This window comes from Aythya marila (assembly GCF_965140915.1).
Source record: "Aythya marila genome assembly, chromosome: 16".
Taxonomy (NCBI): domain Eukaryota; kingdom Metazoa; phylum Chordata; class Aves; order Anseriformes; family Anatidae; genus Aythya; species Aythya marila.
This window is the reverse complement of record NC_139057.1, coordinates 2,247,292-2,263,954: the sequence shown is the minus strand read 5'-3', so window position 1 is coordinate 2,263,954 and position 16,663 is coordinate 2,247,292. Positions and strand designations below refer to the sequence as shown.

The 16,663-nt window shown below is 46.7% G+C and overlaps 1 protein-coding gene across 5 annotated transcripts in view; it reads right to left on the bottom strand.

Moving 5' to 3' along the window:
- Positions 1 to 16,663, bottom strand: part of KCNQ2 (potassium voltage-gated channel subfamily Q member 2) — a gene marked incomplete at its 5' end in the record, with an annotated part of 60,735 nt that overhangs the window by 11,030 nt on the left and 33,042 nt on the right. For 2 of the 5 annotated variants that reach the window (XM_082772955.1, XM_082772956.1), the window contains 3 exons: positions 250 to 469; positions 13,001 to 13,034; positions 15,309 to 15,377. In XM_082772955.1, coding sequence (XP_082629081.1) covers positions 250 to 469; positions 13,001 to 13,034; positions 15,309 to 15,377 — 323 coding nt within the window. Of the gene's footprint in view, positions 1 to 249; positions 474 to 7,602; positions 7,657 to 13,000; positions 13,035 to 15,128; positions 15,378 to 16,663 lie in introns of those variants that run through there. The other 3 variants (XM_082772954.1, XM_082772957.1, XM_082772958.1) reach the window with 3 other exon arrangements.

Here is a 16,663-nt window from a genome sequence, read left to right as displayed (position 1 = left end):
TCTAGAGGCTTGACCCTTCCTCCTTCTTCAGCCCTATATAAATCTGAAATTACCATGGATGTCAGCAAGGGGTTTCCTCTCTCACTATAATCCTGTACCCTGGCTAAAGGGCTGGAAGGGGTCACAGACCTATTTAAGCACCCCCAGGTTGCAGCTCTGCCCTTCCTAGATGGTGAAAAGAATGTCAGTGTTACCCATGGGTTTTAAGGTCCCACAGGACCCCAAACCCACACTTTCCCAAGCCCCCACCTTCTGAGTTTTGCCGTGATGCAGCTCCCTTGATGCGGAAAGCCTGCCGGGCTCGGCTGCGGTCTCCGAAACTCCAGCTCTTGGGCACTTTGCTGGGGCTGTCCTCGATGCTCTGGTCAGCGCTGGGGGACCTCCGGATGCCCTGAGCCTGTGGAGAGCCTTTCCCTTTGGTGCCAGCACCGCGGGGACTGGAGAAGACACGATCTTTCAAACTGACCTTCTGACTGTTCAGAGAAACACGTTGAAACAAAGACAAAAAGGAGACAGCAGGAGGAGTCATTCTGGAAACCACGCAGTCCTTCCCCACCAGCCATTAGAAACCAAGAGCACTTCCAAGCAGCAGTGAGATGTAGCTTTGCTGTTGGCTTTTCTTTCTTTCTTTCTTTCTTTTTTTTTTTTTTTTTTTTTTTAAGATATATATATATATTTTATTTTTTTTTAAGCGTTGTAGAAATGTTTCCGCCATAATGAGTGAAATGGGAATGATTATTAAGAGAGAAAAAATAATGAGGACTTGAACAGAAGCCCCTCGTGGGATGCCAGGGCTGGCGGGACAGAATGACGTTAAACGATGAGGTTATGAGTCCTTAAATCACTGATCGGCTCCGATCATGAGCGAGGAAGCTTTTCTTTCACAACTGCCTTCCAAAACCCTACATCTGATAAGAAAATACCAATAAAAAAGCCTTTACCTTAAATATTTAACTTTACTTGGAAATACTTTATTTCTGGTGCTCAAACCTGTCCTTCCCCCTTCCTTTGTCCTTGTCCTTCCGCCCTCCTAAAATATGATCTGCCCCTTTTAGATCTTCCAAAGAGCATTTTTCGAGTCATATATTTAAATACTTAAATATGAACACTTAAATGCACAACTCCTTTATATCCTATAAAGATTCCATCTCAAAGCCAACTACCACCTAGCTTGCAGGTCTGCTACAGGCTCCATAAATATGCAAAGCAGAATTTTACAGCTTCAAAATATGGCAATTTATTGATGTTTTTCTATTCAAATCCAATTTCCTTACTAATGCGTAATAATGGTTTGAAAAGAAGGTCACTGAGAAACCGTCAGCTGAGCCAGCTTTAATTATTTTCCAAATTCTGAAATTTGTAAATAAAAACTTTCATCTGAATGACGATGACAAATTTTCACACCAAAATTGCAAACCAAAAAGCTAGTATGAATCTTTAGGAAAGGGCCACCTTCTGAGAGACAGCCCCGGGGGAACCCAACTGCAAAGGGTTCAGGATAATTTGATATTCTCTGAATAGCAATTAATTATTAAAATCTACGAATAAAGGTTTGACAACCAGTGCAAGGCACTTGTGCGTGGAGCTAAGATTTTGTAAATAAGTGACTCAAAATGGAGCAAACCCAAGGATTTCATTTCCAATACCCTGCACAATTGCAGCAGCCTCTTATCCTGCTGCTGCACATGCTCTGCCTCAGTTTGCAGGCACAACACCGCTGGAATTTTGATTTCCATGTCGGCTTTCCGGGTCACCAACCAAAGGCCTGTTTTTTTTCTGTCTCTCGGCAATGCCACCTTAAAACTCAGAAGCAAACACTCCTCCTTTGCCTTCAAACCCAGCACAAGGTTCCTCAACCAGAACTTTGCTGCTGCTGTTTGAAGCAAAGCAAACTGCAGCTCCCTCCTCCCAGCTGCATCAGCTGCGCTGACAGCACCAGACATTTGTTTTTGTCAGGAGAGGAAGAAGGCGTGACTTGAAGACACACGGGGGGCAGATTTGTTGAGTAAGAAGGTGCTATTTTTACAAAGTCACTTCACATTGTGAGACACGGAACATTTACACGGGCAGCAAGGTGCTTAGGCAGCATTTGCTGGCATTGCCCAGTGCAGGACAGGGCTGCCTCTGAGCATTGGCTGGGCAACAACTGCAGGCCGAAGGATGCAAATAAAATCTGCTCGTGATCAAGTTTCGAGTAGAAAGGGAAAAGTAGAAAAATGCATCCAATTAATGATGCATTTTTAATTCAGTGAAACTGCAGAGAGGGGTGCTGGAGATTTAATTTCCAGCACAGTGGCCACCTGCAAAATGCATCTGAAAGCCAGGGGCCAGCAGACATTCAGCACAGCTGAAAATCAGACGGGAGGCACAAATCCGTACAGGAATCCAGGAGCAGGCATGTGCCCAAATACCTTTCTGGATGTGAGCTTTGGGCCCTGATGCTACCAACAGCACCATACACAGCAACCAAACGTTGAAAAGCAATTCTTTCTCTGTGTTTCCTGGGTGAGAAGCCAGATTGAGATTTTATTTGTCATTTCATCCTAAATAGGCCGTTTGGATTTTTTTTCTTGATTTTAGTTAATTTTTAAAAAATAATATTCTGGAATCTACTGCATTTCAGTAGCATTAATGCATTGAACTATCCAGCCTTTTTTAAAATAAGTTTTACACCAAAAAAAATTGCAAAACATGAACATTCAGAATTCAAAACAATCTCTTTGTGCCTCATCCCTGTTGCTCCCATCACCAATTTCAGCACGAACCCAGTTGCCTATCACTGAGTAAAGCAGGGCCTTTGCTTTGGGGCCCTTTCCATTTCCACAGTAAACGTGCTGCAGATGACTGCAAGACCCACAAAAGGCCAAAAAGAAAGCATTGAGCTCAGGGAGGAATCTGAGGGAAGGTTTTCAAGCCTGATAGCACGAGGTGCAATACTTTTATATTTTAAAAATTCTCGTAGAAATCTGATGAACAATTAGGGTCTGGGTGGGTTTTGTTGCTGAGCACTCACTCCTCAGACAAAAACCCGACACCTGATGGAACTTTGTTGTTTCAACAAGGACAACATGAGACAATATGAACAATTCACTGAAGTTTTCCTTCTGCCATGCAATTCTCTCACTGGAAACGACACCTGGAATTCGCATGCAAGCCCAATCCCTGCAGAGGGGGATGCTGCTGGGGTCTGCAGGAGCTGGCGGGCAAGAGTCCAAAAGAAACAAATACATACAGAGAGATGTGTGTTGTCAGCTAATCCAAGATCATGTTCTCGTTTAACCAGAAAGTCATGCAAAGTGACACAGAGCGTGCCAGAGAAGTGGTTTAGGTGTCACTCAGTGGTAAATGGACTTGGGTTCAGTGGACATCATACGTGTGGGTGACATGAACACGAGGAGAGCGGTAATCCAGCCACACACAACACGAATCAAAGCTTGCAGTCATGATGGTGAGAGCAGCGTGGGCACACTGCACGCACCTTGCTTGTTCCAGGGGGAAGGGAAGGGAAAATAAACGCTGGCTTTGTAATCAGAGATTATGGGAAGCCGTAGCAGCGTAATAGGATGTGCTTTACTTCCTGGATCTTTGTAACTACTTTAAGTTGGCAGCTATTATAAATGTTTCCGGTCTGACTTCAGGGAAGGTTCACAAGACTTTCAAATCTTGGCTTGAATTTACAAAGGATCCAAGAAGCTGAATTGACATTTTTTTTTTTATTTTTATTTTTTTCTGTGGCCAGGCAGAAAACCGAGAGCCCCCAAGGGAGGAGCATGTAAGGATTGATCCCTATCCCCAGCAGTTGACAGAAGGCTGCTCACTGCTTTAGTGGCCCAGCACTCAGCAGGAAAATGCATGAAAATTAACCTTTAAATGAGCTGCCACCCAGCCTCCTTAGGATGCTGGGGGCTTGAGCTCTTGTCTGAACCCCTCTGGTACAGGGGTTCATTCCATAGTCCTCCATGGTATTAAACCAGCACTTTTTAAAATATAGACTATAATATTAGCAGAAATTTTGGATCAATGAAAATAATCACCTGTAACTTCTTGCCATTGATTTTAAACTACACTTGAGCAATTGCTTCATTCTCTTCTTTCTTTTTGTAGGCCAAACTGAGTTAGGCTGTCATGGCTCAGATCCACCTCAGCCAGTAAAAGTGTTTCTTCTGAAAAGCTATGGCCAGGAGAAGCAGGTTATCTCTTGCTGGGAAATGAGGCTGTTATTCCATCCGGAGCTTGTGCTGAGCTCATGGCGCATGAGAACAGCTTGTTAAAACCAGGCAGGAGAGCCAGGAGTGAATGATTGCCTTTATGAATCACTGGGCAGAAAGCAATTACTGGGGACATTAAGGCAAGGAAAGTATGTCTGTGTGTGCAGGGCTCGCCATGGCTAGAGCAGAAATCACCAGAGGACCAGGCTCAAGCCTGATTTACCTCCAGTGATTTCAGAAAAGCCATTGTGAAGGTGAACTCAGCCCTGCAAATGTAGTTGCTAGAAGAAGAGCAACCTGGGCATAAGAAAAACAAAAAGAAAATTCAGCCAATGATCAATGTCCTGGTGAGTAATCCTCTTCTCTTCCTCACAATTGTGGTGTTAGGTGTGGGTTGAAGGAGGTCACTGAAATCACAGCTGGAAAGACTGGCACTGTCCCTGAAGCCACCACCTAAGTCTGGCCAGATGCGGGGCCTTGGGCAAGCAAAGGGACACCAGATCCAAACACATCACTAATGCTGGTCTTTGATATTTTGCAGCATCTCTGTTATGCTCTCATCCCGCTCTTCCTAACACAGAGAGGTTTTTTAGTTTGTTTTTTGTTTTTATTTTCCCAAACTGATGTTGGGCACTGTCAAAACCCACACTGCACATGTCCTGCATCTTCCTAGCCTTTAGCTATTTGCCAGCTCAACCGGAGCATAGAAAAACAGCTAGATTAAGTCTTCAAGCTTGGATGATTATTTCTTGAACAAGACTTTAAGAAATGCTGCACCCAGACCTGCAGGCCAGTCAAGGGCTCTGCAAACACCTTTCCTAAGCTGCTCTGTGTGCCATTTCCTCCTGCTATCAGGTTCAAAAGTCTCTTACAAAGCAGAACATGATAGACTTACTAATCTGGCTTGGTATAGTTACACTGGTGTCTAAGAAATGCACGCATTATTGTGTTTATTGACCAGAGATCATTGGTTTAGTACATTACGAAACCATGCCTCCTAAAAAGTTCTCTATTAATTTACCTACAATGAGTTTTCAATGATTGCCTCGTTGTTCACTGTGATTTCATTATATGCATCCTAGATGAAGGCTCCTTAGCACTCAGCCTTAGATGCATTGATGTGCTGGCATCTGCCCCTAAGAGTCTGTGCAGTGGCTGACTGCAGGCAGGTAGCCCAGGGGTCCAGGAAATCCAGATATTTCAATTATTTTTATGTCCTTCTAGGGTTGACCCACAGTTTTACTAATGCACAGTGTGTACAACACTATATTCATGATGCAAGTAACAAAGATGCCCTTGTACCTACTCTAAAATTAAAGACTCCTTTGTAGCATGAAGCACACTCCATAATCCCCCTTTACAAGGTCTCCAATGGATTAAGAAGATCTTGAGATAATAATTTGTTTCATCCTCCCTTTCCCTCACAGAACTCAAGATGGAGGAGATGAAATGAGGACCACAGCAGGAAGGAATTCAGTAGAACATAGGAAAAATATACTGGCTTTACCAATTAAAAATTCATGCCTAGAAAGACATGCAAGGAAGACATTAAGATCAGAGTGGCTGATTTTCCAGAAAACAGAACTGGACACGGACAGGTGAGAGGAGAGCATTACAAACATCACTGCTTGTCCTAAACTCTGCCCAAACCAACCTCAGTGCTAAGCAATGAAAGGAGCCTTTCTCTGGGAGGAGTCCCTGCCCGCATTACATTTCATCCTCCAAGGATAAAACAACCTCACCTGGCAAATGGAAACACTACAGAACATATGATAAACTTTCCAACTAGGCTACTAAACAAATCTTTGCTTTTTGGAAATGTATTGAAATGTTGTCCATGCAACTGATAATTACCCAATATTTAAACCAGTCCTTTCAAGGATGAATTTCAAGGAGTGCTAAAGTACCATCAAAACACCTAGCAAGAGGCTAACTCAAAGATTCAGGCTATTTATCCAGGTACAGTAGAATTTCCTATCAGAAACCTGCCATCATGACTATCAAACAAGAACTGCTGTCATAAAATCTAGGTCATGCCCCCTGACTCTGTTACCCACTCAGAGATGGGATTTACCACGTTACTTCTGAGCTTCTGGTACACACAAGTCTCAGATACGAGCCTTAGCCTCTAGTCTGACACGTAATAAAAGTAACCAGCAAGGGAAAAAAAAATAGCAAGGAAGGAAAAGATATAAGTTGGAACAATTAATGGAGAAAATCAGAGATACATATTTTTTTTATTATTTTTTTTTTAATATAACTGTAGTTTATCGGCTTTCTGACGGAGACAGAGACTGGTGATTTTGAGAATTAAAATGGACTCCAAGAAAGAGCATGCAAAAATCCAGTTTCACAAACATGCTGCATCACTCAGTGCCCTGCCCCTCCTGGGCTTTCACCTGCCTGGCCTGGGGGGAAGAGCTGATGGGGTTCACCTGCCAGCATTCAAAGCATGCAAACTCTGGGCATTGGTAGTTCAAGAAGGTGCATGTCTGCTGCCGAAAAGCAATGTCTGGGGCAGGGGAAGATTCTTCCAGTGCAGGCACGAAAGTAGATATCTTTATACACAAGGAAAATAACACATGTATCTGTGTGCCCTTGTGGTGATCAGATGGGTGCGCTAAGGGATGCTCCCTGGGAATTCTCTGAAGCCACCTAGCAATTGTCGACTTGATGGAAAAGATGAAAACACGGCTGGTACAAAACGTTCTGCTCTAGCTGCCTGTTCCCCACTGGATCTAGAAACAGACCCATTCACAAGGCCAATGTCAAGGCTAAGGAGAACCCGTATCCCCTACGTCTGGTGGGACAGGCTAAGATTAGTCCTTCTCTAGCTGCGTAGTAGAGGTGCTAGATAGGCAAGCCGTGGCTTCTAAAGGCCACACGACTAGGAAAGGTCAATTTGCAGTGTTCAGAGAGCCAAAGGGATGGTGATTGAGTGGAGGGGGAAGCTGGCATTTCTCGTGCTACTAACTTCGTATCGCTGTGCAGTGCAATTCAATTTGCAAGGATTCTCTGGACCCTGAGGAGGGATGGAGCGATGGGGAGGAAGGGGTCTTGATTTAAAAAAACAAAAAGATTACTATTTTTTTTAATTTTCCATCATTTGTTAAACTTTGTTTCCTTGCCTCCTTTGTTGCTGAACAGTCACTGGCTTGCTAGCCCAGACCAAATTCCCCATCCTCATCTCTGTGATTCAATGAGTTCTGCATGATAAGCAGACAAGGACGCCGCTAATTTCTGAGCGGGCAATGGGGAGGCTCTTTCACTTTTATTTTACTCATCTAGTACCTCTATTAAGCAGAGAAGTGATCAGAACGGGTGGTAGCAGGGTAGAGGGAGAATGAGCCGTGCAGCTTTTGATTAGTTCCGTGCGACGCATTTCCCGTGGTACCTAGAGTTTCCTGAGCAGCATCCGCAAAGTGACTCCCTGCACGGTTTGCTTTTACTGGAAATGAGGGGAGAGTAAAAATTAGACCTGGAAGCAAATGCCAGACAGGAAACTTTTGATTACTGACTCTAGGTTTAAAAGACAGCTGACGTGAGGGTCACGTTCATGACAGGATTTTTATGCTTGAGCATTAAATTTTAAAAAAATTAATTAAGGTGGTGTCTGAAACTTGTCTTGCTGTGGTCAATAAATGTCATTATTAGAAATGACACATCCTGCTTTGAATTGGTGGCATCAGTTTATCTACAATTGAATGAGTCCTACAGGAAGACAATTTCCAACTGCATTGGGAACAAAAAGTATGTTCTTCTTCCTCTAAATAGATAAAAAAGATCATATTTTAATTTTATGGAGTATGGAGAGCCAAAAATTTAATTTGTATTCTCCAGCAACACCTGAAATGGTTGAATTTATTCTTAAAAAAAATAAAAAATAAAAAAATCTCACCTAGTGAGCTAGTTAATCTCTGAATTATTTGCACTACTCATAAAGGTAATAGCATTACATTAAGCCTGGCATTAAAAAAAAAAATCCATATAAAAAAATGGAGTGTGGTGCAGTCCTTTACAGGAAGGCATTTGAACATCAGCGTTCACATGCTTGATTTTCATTGTGCTTGTCCAATGGCCCCTAACACTTTTGGGGTGATTCAGGCTTTGTGGACACCCCACCACGGCTCCGTGAGCCCTGCCCAGAGATTGCCACCCATGAGGGTTCTCCAGGCCACGGAGCAGCCCTCTGCCTGTGGCAGGGTGATGGGGTGGCCCAAATTCACCCCCCCCAGGCACCAGCACGCAGCTGCCCACCAGCGTTCCCTGCTGAATTCACAGGCAGACTGAAAAGGATGAAGGGCACAAAAACCCAGTCTCGTTTTCAGCTCAAATTCAGCAGTCGGAAGAGCTCGTGGGCATGCACAGAAGGAATTTGTAGAAATTCCTACTGCTTCGTGCTAGGTGCAAGCTCAGGCGATGCCACTCTCCCCTTCCTGGGTGCTCAGAGCAGGACCCCACGTCCCCAGGACTGGTGGCACTACTGGGGCTGTCCTGGAGCTGGGGTCCGGGCATCATAGCATGGGGTGAGATATTGAGCATGCAGAGCCCAGGGGGGATGGATGGGTTCCCCGGGCTCCCCACCTCCTCTGCAGTCCCTACAGAAAGATGCAGTCCCTTCCGTGCAAATAATCCGCTCCCCTAAAGGCAACTGATTATTTCCAGATTACTGTCAGTCCCAGCATGAGTCTCTGACACTGGTTTAATCGGTTAAAAGGCCAAACACCAACCCAGGCTAACACAGCCCTGCGGGCTCCTAGGGTTGACACCGGCTCCCACAGGCAGCAGGGGTTGGTGCCACCCCAGGCTGGGGGAGCAGGGGCCCAATGAGCCAACCAAAGGCATCCTCCAGTGCGTACAAAAGCCTTAATCACACCCCTGAGCAGAGCTATTAGTGTCGTGTGTATCTCAGACAGACATATACATACACTGATATAGAGAGATATACGCACAGATATACATACACATTACAAAGTAGCCCAGTCCAGCATTCACCCAATATAACAGCCAAGGTCTTGCTGGGTTCATTAGGGTTGAGGACAAACCACAGCTGAGGACAACCTTTTAAAGAGGTTCCTCTCATTACCTATAGAGCTTAACTCATGCTGGACAAAGTAATCTGACTTTTAGCTTCCTAGTTCCTCCTTATGTTTCTTTTTTCTTTTTTTTTTTCTTTTTTTTTTTTTTTTTTTCTTTTTTCTGATATGAATGCATTACTGTGATCATCTGGTTCGTTAATTTTTAGCTTTTTGCCCAGTCATATTTTGGAAAACACAAGAGGAACAAATCTGGTCGTGGCTGCCTTCAGATGTGTACCAAACCATCTGGGAAGGAGCATCTGGAGCACACATTTCATACAGGAGCCTCCGTAGCCCTGGCTAACCATCCGTTTGCCTTTTTGACATTACAATCAGAAGACAAAATAAACAGAGACAAGATGCCACAGTAAATTTTCAGCCCGATTAGCATACGAGTAACCAAAACCCCGTCAGCCTCTCCAAATTGCTCACTTTGTGCAGCAGGCGGCTGCTCCTCCCGGCCGATGCACAGCACCGGGTGGATGCAGTGCCCAAAGCGATTGCTAATAGAAGAGTTTCTGTAAGCAGTTTTAAAAAGTGGGAGGAAAATAGAAAGGGTGAAGGGGTCTGTAGCAAAAGGCCAGCATCTTTTCTGCGTCATGGGAGCTGAGCTCCTGTCCCCCCAGAGCAGGTCAGCACGCGGCTGCCCAGCACTTGGTCAGAGATGGATGCAGACAAGCTCACGGTGGGAAACAAAAGAGAGATGACAGAGAAAGGTCAGAACCTGTCTCCCAGACAGGCTGCCCCAGTGTACGCCAAGACCCAACCAAAGGCCACCCGAGTCATTCCAGGTGACCCCGAGCCTCCGCTATGCTAACCCGATCACCTCCCGGTGTCCTCCCAGCCCAGGCAGCAGCTCTCCCAGTGCTGCCTCGACAGAAATCAGCATAGCCATGGCAGCACTGGAGTCAGAGGTCAGCATCATTGCTGACACACAAGCAAGACCCCATGGGCTGGAAGGGCACTGTGGATGCTCCTGAATCAGGCAAGGCAATGCTTGTTCTGCACAGTGTGTTCCCACGAGCCGGGCCAGCATCTCTGCTCTGACTTCAAATATAGTAAGAAGCAGCACAGCAGAAAAGCCATTTCTGTTCTGTTTGCTGTAAGGACTTTGCAGGATGTCTGCTGTGGATATAGGAAATCAGCCACTCCCTACACATAGGCACAATCAGAGCAAAATGCAGCTATGCCTAGATGAGAGAATATACATTTCACCACTGCAGTGAAATGGAAAGTGGTAAATCCTTCATTGGCCAAAGCAGTAACAGCACAGTGCTGGGGTCTGCTAGCAGAGATGATTCAACCCAAGGAGTTTCCTACGTGAAAAAGTCACCACGTGAAACAGATCATGGCTGGGTGATACCCTGTCGGGTGGGCTGGCAAAGGGGATGAGTTTTCTTGTGTACAGTCAGGATAACACACTGAGCATCACTGTGAGGCTGCTGGAAATCAAAGTGGGTGGGACTGTAAGAGATTCAGAGACTTTTATTCAGGAAAAGAGCTGGCCTGTGGCCCCTCTTTTTATAGGGGCATGTGTGCAAAATGCCTTCCTGAGGTCTGAGACGTTATCAGAAAGAAAAGGGCAGCGGGAGCAGGTAGAAGAGATGTTGTCCTAATGAAACAAGAAGGAAAGAGCTTTGGCTTTGCTCTGTCAGCTGAGCTGAACAATCTGGAAAGTCCTCTGTGGTCGCATATACGGCAGCCACAGACCTCAGCTTAAGCACTCCTGGATTCAGGTTTAGCATCTTACAAGGGATGGCAACAGCACCATCGGTGTCACCAGAGACAAATACAGGAGCAGAAAAGCAGTGTTTGGATATTACCCTGATGAAGAAGCTATACATAGTAAGAAATACTCTGAAAAAGGGCAGTGAAAGGTTATTTTTACTTCTTTCTGCGACAGAAGATTAAGAAAGCAATTTTGAAAATGAACAGGAAAAACCTGCAACTTCTGTGAAGAAATATTCCGTCTAACCTATTGTACTCAGTGCTGAAAATGAACCCTGTGAGATGGGGCAGAGCTAAAAAGGGAAATACCCGCAGAAGTAAGACCAGTGCCTGCGATTGCAGGGACGCAGGCTGGTGTGACCCTATGAGGGACCATCCGTCCCCAGATTTCTCCAGCTATGGAGCTGATTGGGTTGAAGAGAGATTTCTTCTTGCTGCAGTCATGTGGCTGCGAGGAACGTGGATTTACCCTTTGATGCAGCCAGTGTACGTGCTGGCTGAGATGGGGCAGTAAAGCAGCCAGGGCCTGGGGTTAAAATTCTGTCCCTCCTGATGCCAAGGGCAGGTGGCCAAGATTTCAGCCTTGCTCTGCTCCCAGAGAGCACTGCCCTGTTTTAATAAAGATGGATGGAGGCTGCCTTCACTCTCACTGCGCTAGCAGATACCCCAAATAAGAACAAAAAATAAATAAAAATTCTGGCTAGTTGAAACATGATCTTGGTGATTTGATTTACTTGGCAGGGAGTGGATGGAGTGCTATGGAGGTTCTGCTTGCAAAGAAAAGCTCAAATGAAAGACAGAAAAAAAAAAGAATAGGGGATGGGGAAGGAAGGGAAGAAGGAGGGAAACAAAGAAGGAAAGATGAAATTTCTTTCCTTTAGTTGGCACTGTATCTGCCCAGACATCTTTGGTTGGATTTTGCGCTAGGAAAAAAAAATTAGTTTCTGTCCTCAGATAAGCTAAAATGCACAGCAGAAAGTTACATCTGCAAAATGCCGGGTTGTAGTTATGCTTCTGAAAAACATGTCTGCAATATCTGCAATATTTAAGCTGTAAGCTAAGTTCTGAGATATGAGATGGAAAATCTGAAAGCCAAGCAGATGACCTCCACAGATCATCAGTTTTGTGTCTTGTTTCCTAAGGAAAAAAAAAAAAAAAAAAAAAAAAGGAGATTCAATCCTAGAATTACTTCTTGAAAGAAGTGGGAAAATAGAGGAAAACTTCCAGAATTAAATAGTTAAATAGTTCTAACAGGACAAAAAGTATCCCAAAAGTATCCCAAACACCTGACCCGTTGCTTTCCCTGGGACATGTGAATAGCCAAAGCTCTCCCTGAGGTCAGATTTGTGGCTGCCCTGGGAAGGTACTTGCCACATCTCGGAGGTGCCCAGCTGAGCATGTGGACTCAAAGACAGGGCAGGGGCTGTGCTTCACCCGCAGGGTGGGAGGCCAAAGGGACGTGCAGGGCAGCGTGTCTCTGCCACCCAACGTGGTGCTGTGTCAGAGAGCCCTTCTGTGCCCTGCAGCCAGAGGCATTCAGGAGCTGGCAGCTCGGCGGTGATGGCTTTGTGCTCCCACATCCCCACGACACCAGGTGAGGACACAGGCGAGGCATCACCCACTCCCTGAGCCTGCTTTAAACCGTTTCAGCTACAACTCCAGCAGCGACAGAAAAGAAAGCAGCATAAACCAGAGCCCTGCTGTCGCCCCGGATAAGGTCTGCCAGCTCTCCCCGTGCTGCCCACCGCTGTCCCTCTCCCCCTACAGCCTCGCTATCCTCATAGCCACAGCCCCAGGCAGACTGGAAGGAAGATCTGATTTAAGGTCCAGCGTTACACGTAGATACATTGGACTGCCACAGCACAGAAAAAGCACGTCAATACCTAGAATGCTTCCCTCGATGGCGCCACGACATGGTACACACACGCACACACGTACATAGAGATCTACGGGTAATGCATGGGGATGGCGTGCTGGCAGTGATACAGACCTTGGCGATGGTTCGGGCTGCTGCTCTTTCCTTTAAACAGAAGCAATAGTACATTAGCATGGTGTCAGGTGGCAACAGATGTTGCTGCTTCACTGTTAAAACATAACGAAAAGACAATACCAAACAATACAGCTAAGTGGAAAGTTGTGGACAGAAGAGAGGGAAAGGAGCGCTTAATTCCTGGAGTTTCTGGCCTGGACAGGAGATCACTGGAGACTCACACAACCTCAGAGAAGACACATACAATGCACAGGGCTGAAGAGTTGATCCCAACCCACCCTTGTGCCTACACAGGACTGAGACACCTCACGGCTGTGTGATTTGTGTGAGCACAGGAGGACTTCTGTGGGCTCAGAGAGCGGCCCCTTCCTTTGGAAATGCGTGGCCTTGAGTGGTTTCTGCATGTAGGGAAGGATTTGAACATCTCCTGTGACCCTGGGGTATCTCTTTATCCTTCCTGGCCATCAGGACAGAGCTAATATTAGACCTGCTGATGCACAGCTTCGCTCCCAGTGCTAATGCGTAGTACTGGGGGGGTGTTGGTGGGAAGGGGTACAGACCCCTGGCCCCAAGGCCCTGGCACCCCTAGCATCCTTTCTGCCTCCAAAGCCTTTGGCAGATACTTTGCCAAACTAGCTGGCAAAGACACTGTGGAGGGATTAGGGAACCACAACTTTTGCAGTCAGTCTCCTTCTGAGATCCCAAACCACTTGATTGTCCTGAAAAATCACCACCTGCAAAAGGATAGACATAGCACCACAAGCCAACATAAGGCCACACTAAAAAAAAAAAAAATCCATTTCACTGACCAGGCAGCTTAGTGGCATTTCTCTGCAGCAATGAGGAAAACTTGTTCTGCTTTCAACTATTCACACCTTCACAGCAGGAAACTGCAAAAACCAGCCCTGAACCAGCTTTGCCCTTGCAACTCCAGAAGAGAGGGACCAGATTGTGTGTCTCAGCAGAGAAAAGTCTGCTTCCTCTGGCACCTGGCACAGACTGTCTCCGGTGGGGACAAACTGGACTGCAAGAAGAGCTGGGCAGGAGGAGCTCGACTGCCTCACAGCGTGATGTTGTACAAGGCCTGGTCCTGCCTCCACCCCAAGCTTAGACCCTGAGATCTGCACAGACCCCAAACCCTGTCCCTTGTGCTGAAGGCAGCGGCCTGGAGAGACTAAAAAACACCCCCCTGCCCTCTACTCATTGCTCTGTCCAGTTTCAAAGCCCGGCCCCAGGCACTATCTCAGATATTCACACTTTAAATTTGGCCATCAGACCCATTTGCCTCCAGATCTCCGTGCCCTGGTGGGACACGCAGCCCTGGGGCAGGTCCTGTCTCAGCCCAGCAGCCCTGCTGCAGCGAGGCCAGCATCTCTGCTCCATCCCCAGGGGTCTGCAGCTCCCCTTTCACCAAACAGGAAACCCTGGCCTGCTTGAACCACAAGACATGACCCTTCCTGAGTACTTGTTTAAGCTGCAGGATGCCTGGCCTTCTGGGGCAGTAATTTATACCTCGCCACAGCAAATTTAGCAAAACTGAGGTGATGCTTCTGGCAGACACTGATTGGTATTCCCCCAACAGAGATGCTGTGGGATCAGCAGAGAGCATGGGGCATGGCTATGGTGACTGTTCTGCCACACGGAAACGTCAGGCTTGGCCTGATGGATTCACATTGCAGGTCTGGAAACCAGGATGGTTTCCCAGAGGATGCTCACAGCAACACTGCTTGTTTGACCCACCACCACGATGTGCTGTGTTCCAACTCAGTGGGACCTGTGATTTTTTAACCTGGTTATGAAGTCATAGGAAATCAGGACATGCTGTATGGTCTGGGGCAAGAGACTATGAGGGTGTCCCTTTTCGTTTTCTCACCACTAACATCTTGCCTGCTCTCAGGGGGAGGCGAGGAAAGGTTGGAGGGAACAGGGAATGAATTAGCACGTCGTGGGCTTGAGTCTCCTCTGAGGGTGGTGAAGAACAGAAAGGTCAGAGGAAAACTGGGAACACTACCTTGATCTGAACCTCTGAAAATACAACTTTGCATTTTCAGCCAAGCACTGTAACATTACTCCAGAGACAAATTAGGCTGAAGAAATGCATGTGCAGCATGGAAGAGGGATAGGGAGGAGGTCGCTGAACAACCCATGGGGATCAGCTGCCAAAACCTCTCACATCTTCAAGGTTGTCAATATGCAAAAGGCAGGAAAGGGGAGGAAAAAAAAAAAAAAAAAAAAAAAGAGAGATAAAAAAAAAAAAGGTAGTGAAGTGTGAGCTTTCCAAGCTCTCCTAACTCTGCTGCTAACCTGAATGTTAGTCCCGATTTGCTCTTCAGGTTCCTCAGGAGCTCCAGCTGGTTCAGAGGCGGGATGAGTCTAGAGGGAGAGAAGAAAGGTGGTTAATATTCAGGCACAGCTGATTTCAGAGCCTCCCACCTTGGAAGCTTTACCCGCTGCCCCATCCTTTCAATTAGAACCAGCTTTGTGCCACCGACTGCAACAGGGGACAGGTGGGGAAGGCTGGAGGGGGTTTGCCTGCTGCTTCCAGCAGTACCCTGCAGCAGAGAGGTGGGGAAGAGAAAGAGGGACAGCAAGAGAGAGAGAGAAACTTGTCTGCTGCACCGGGCTCTTAACCTCCCAAAGAGGCTGCCAGGGTCTCTGAGCAGCACAGCGGTGTTTTGGCAGGAGCTGTTTTACTGCCTGTGGGCAGTGGTTTGTTTGGAGGTCAGTGCTTTGGCTGTGTATCAAGTGGGGAGAGGCTCCAGTGCTGGGGGCAGATGAGAAAACTCAACCCTGCTGCTCTCAGGGCAGGGAGATGGGTGAGAGGGAGCAGCCTGGGAGGCAGTGGGGACAGGGACCTGAGGCCAGGAGCATCCCAGGAGAAAAGGCAGTGTGCTCTGGGTGAAGATTAGCTGGTTCCCTGCTGTCTGTGTCAGGTTTTGCCCCCAAAAAGAGGCATAATCACATATTATTGCCATCTGGATCTGAGATGAAGGCAGGGTTTCTTTTCTTTCTCATTAAAAAGAGACTGACAATGGAAATCCTGGTGAACAATTAAAAAATAAAAAATAAAAACAAGTTACTACACTGTTTTTCTTTTCTTTATCTTGTGTTGAAAGCCACTAAATTAACTCCCTTTTCCACCTTCGCTTTCTTTGGTTCAGAAGAGGAAGCCTGACTGCGCAGAGCAGAGGGCGTGCTGCGGCCTTCAGGCCTGGGGCTCGCTCCATAAACATTTTGCATTGAAGTATCCTCAGTCAGGCCCCAGGTGGGACTGATGTGAGCTGGAGGTGTTGAGGAAGGGTGGAGAACACTGCACACAATGGGGAAGAGCAGCATCGACTTCAGAGCTTGCTCAGGGACTTTGCATTTGGGGTCGAGGCCTATAGGGCCCAGCCTGTGGCTTGCTGCAAGATCCTTTCTGGGCCACCAGCATGCCAATGTCAAACTGCTGATATGCTACACATCATGACTTGGCCTAGGGGGTGTGAAGTCAGCAGAGCTGTTGCCTCGGGTTGTGCTTGCGACAGGCGAGCAGGAGGATGGGATGTAGGCTGGATGGGGTGCTGTGCGGCTGGGGTGATAGCCCAAAGGGCCACAACCCCCGTGAAAGGTCTGTTTGTGTCTGCTGGAAAACAAACCATGCTGGTTTTAATGAAAGC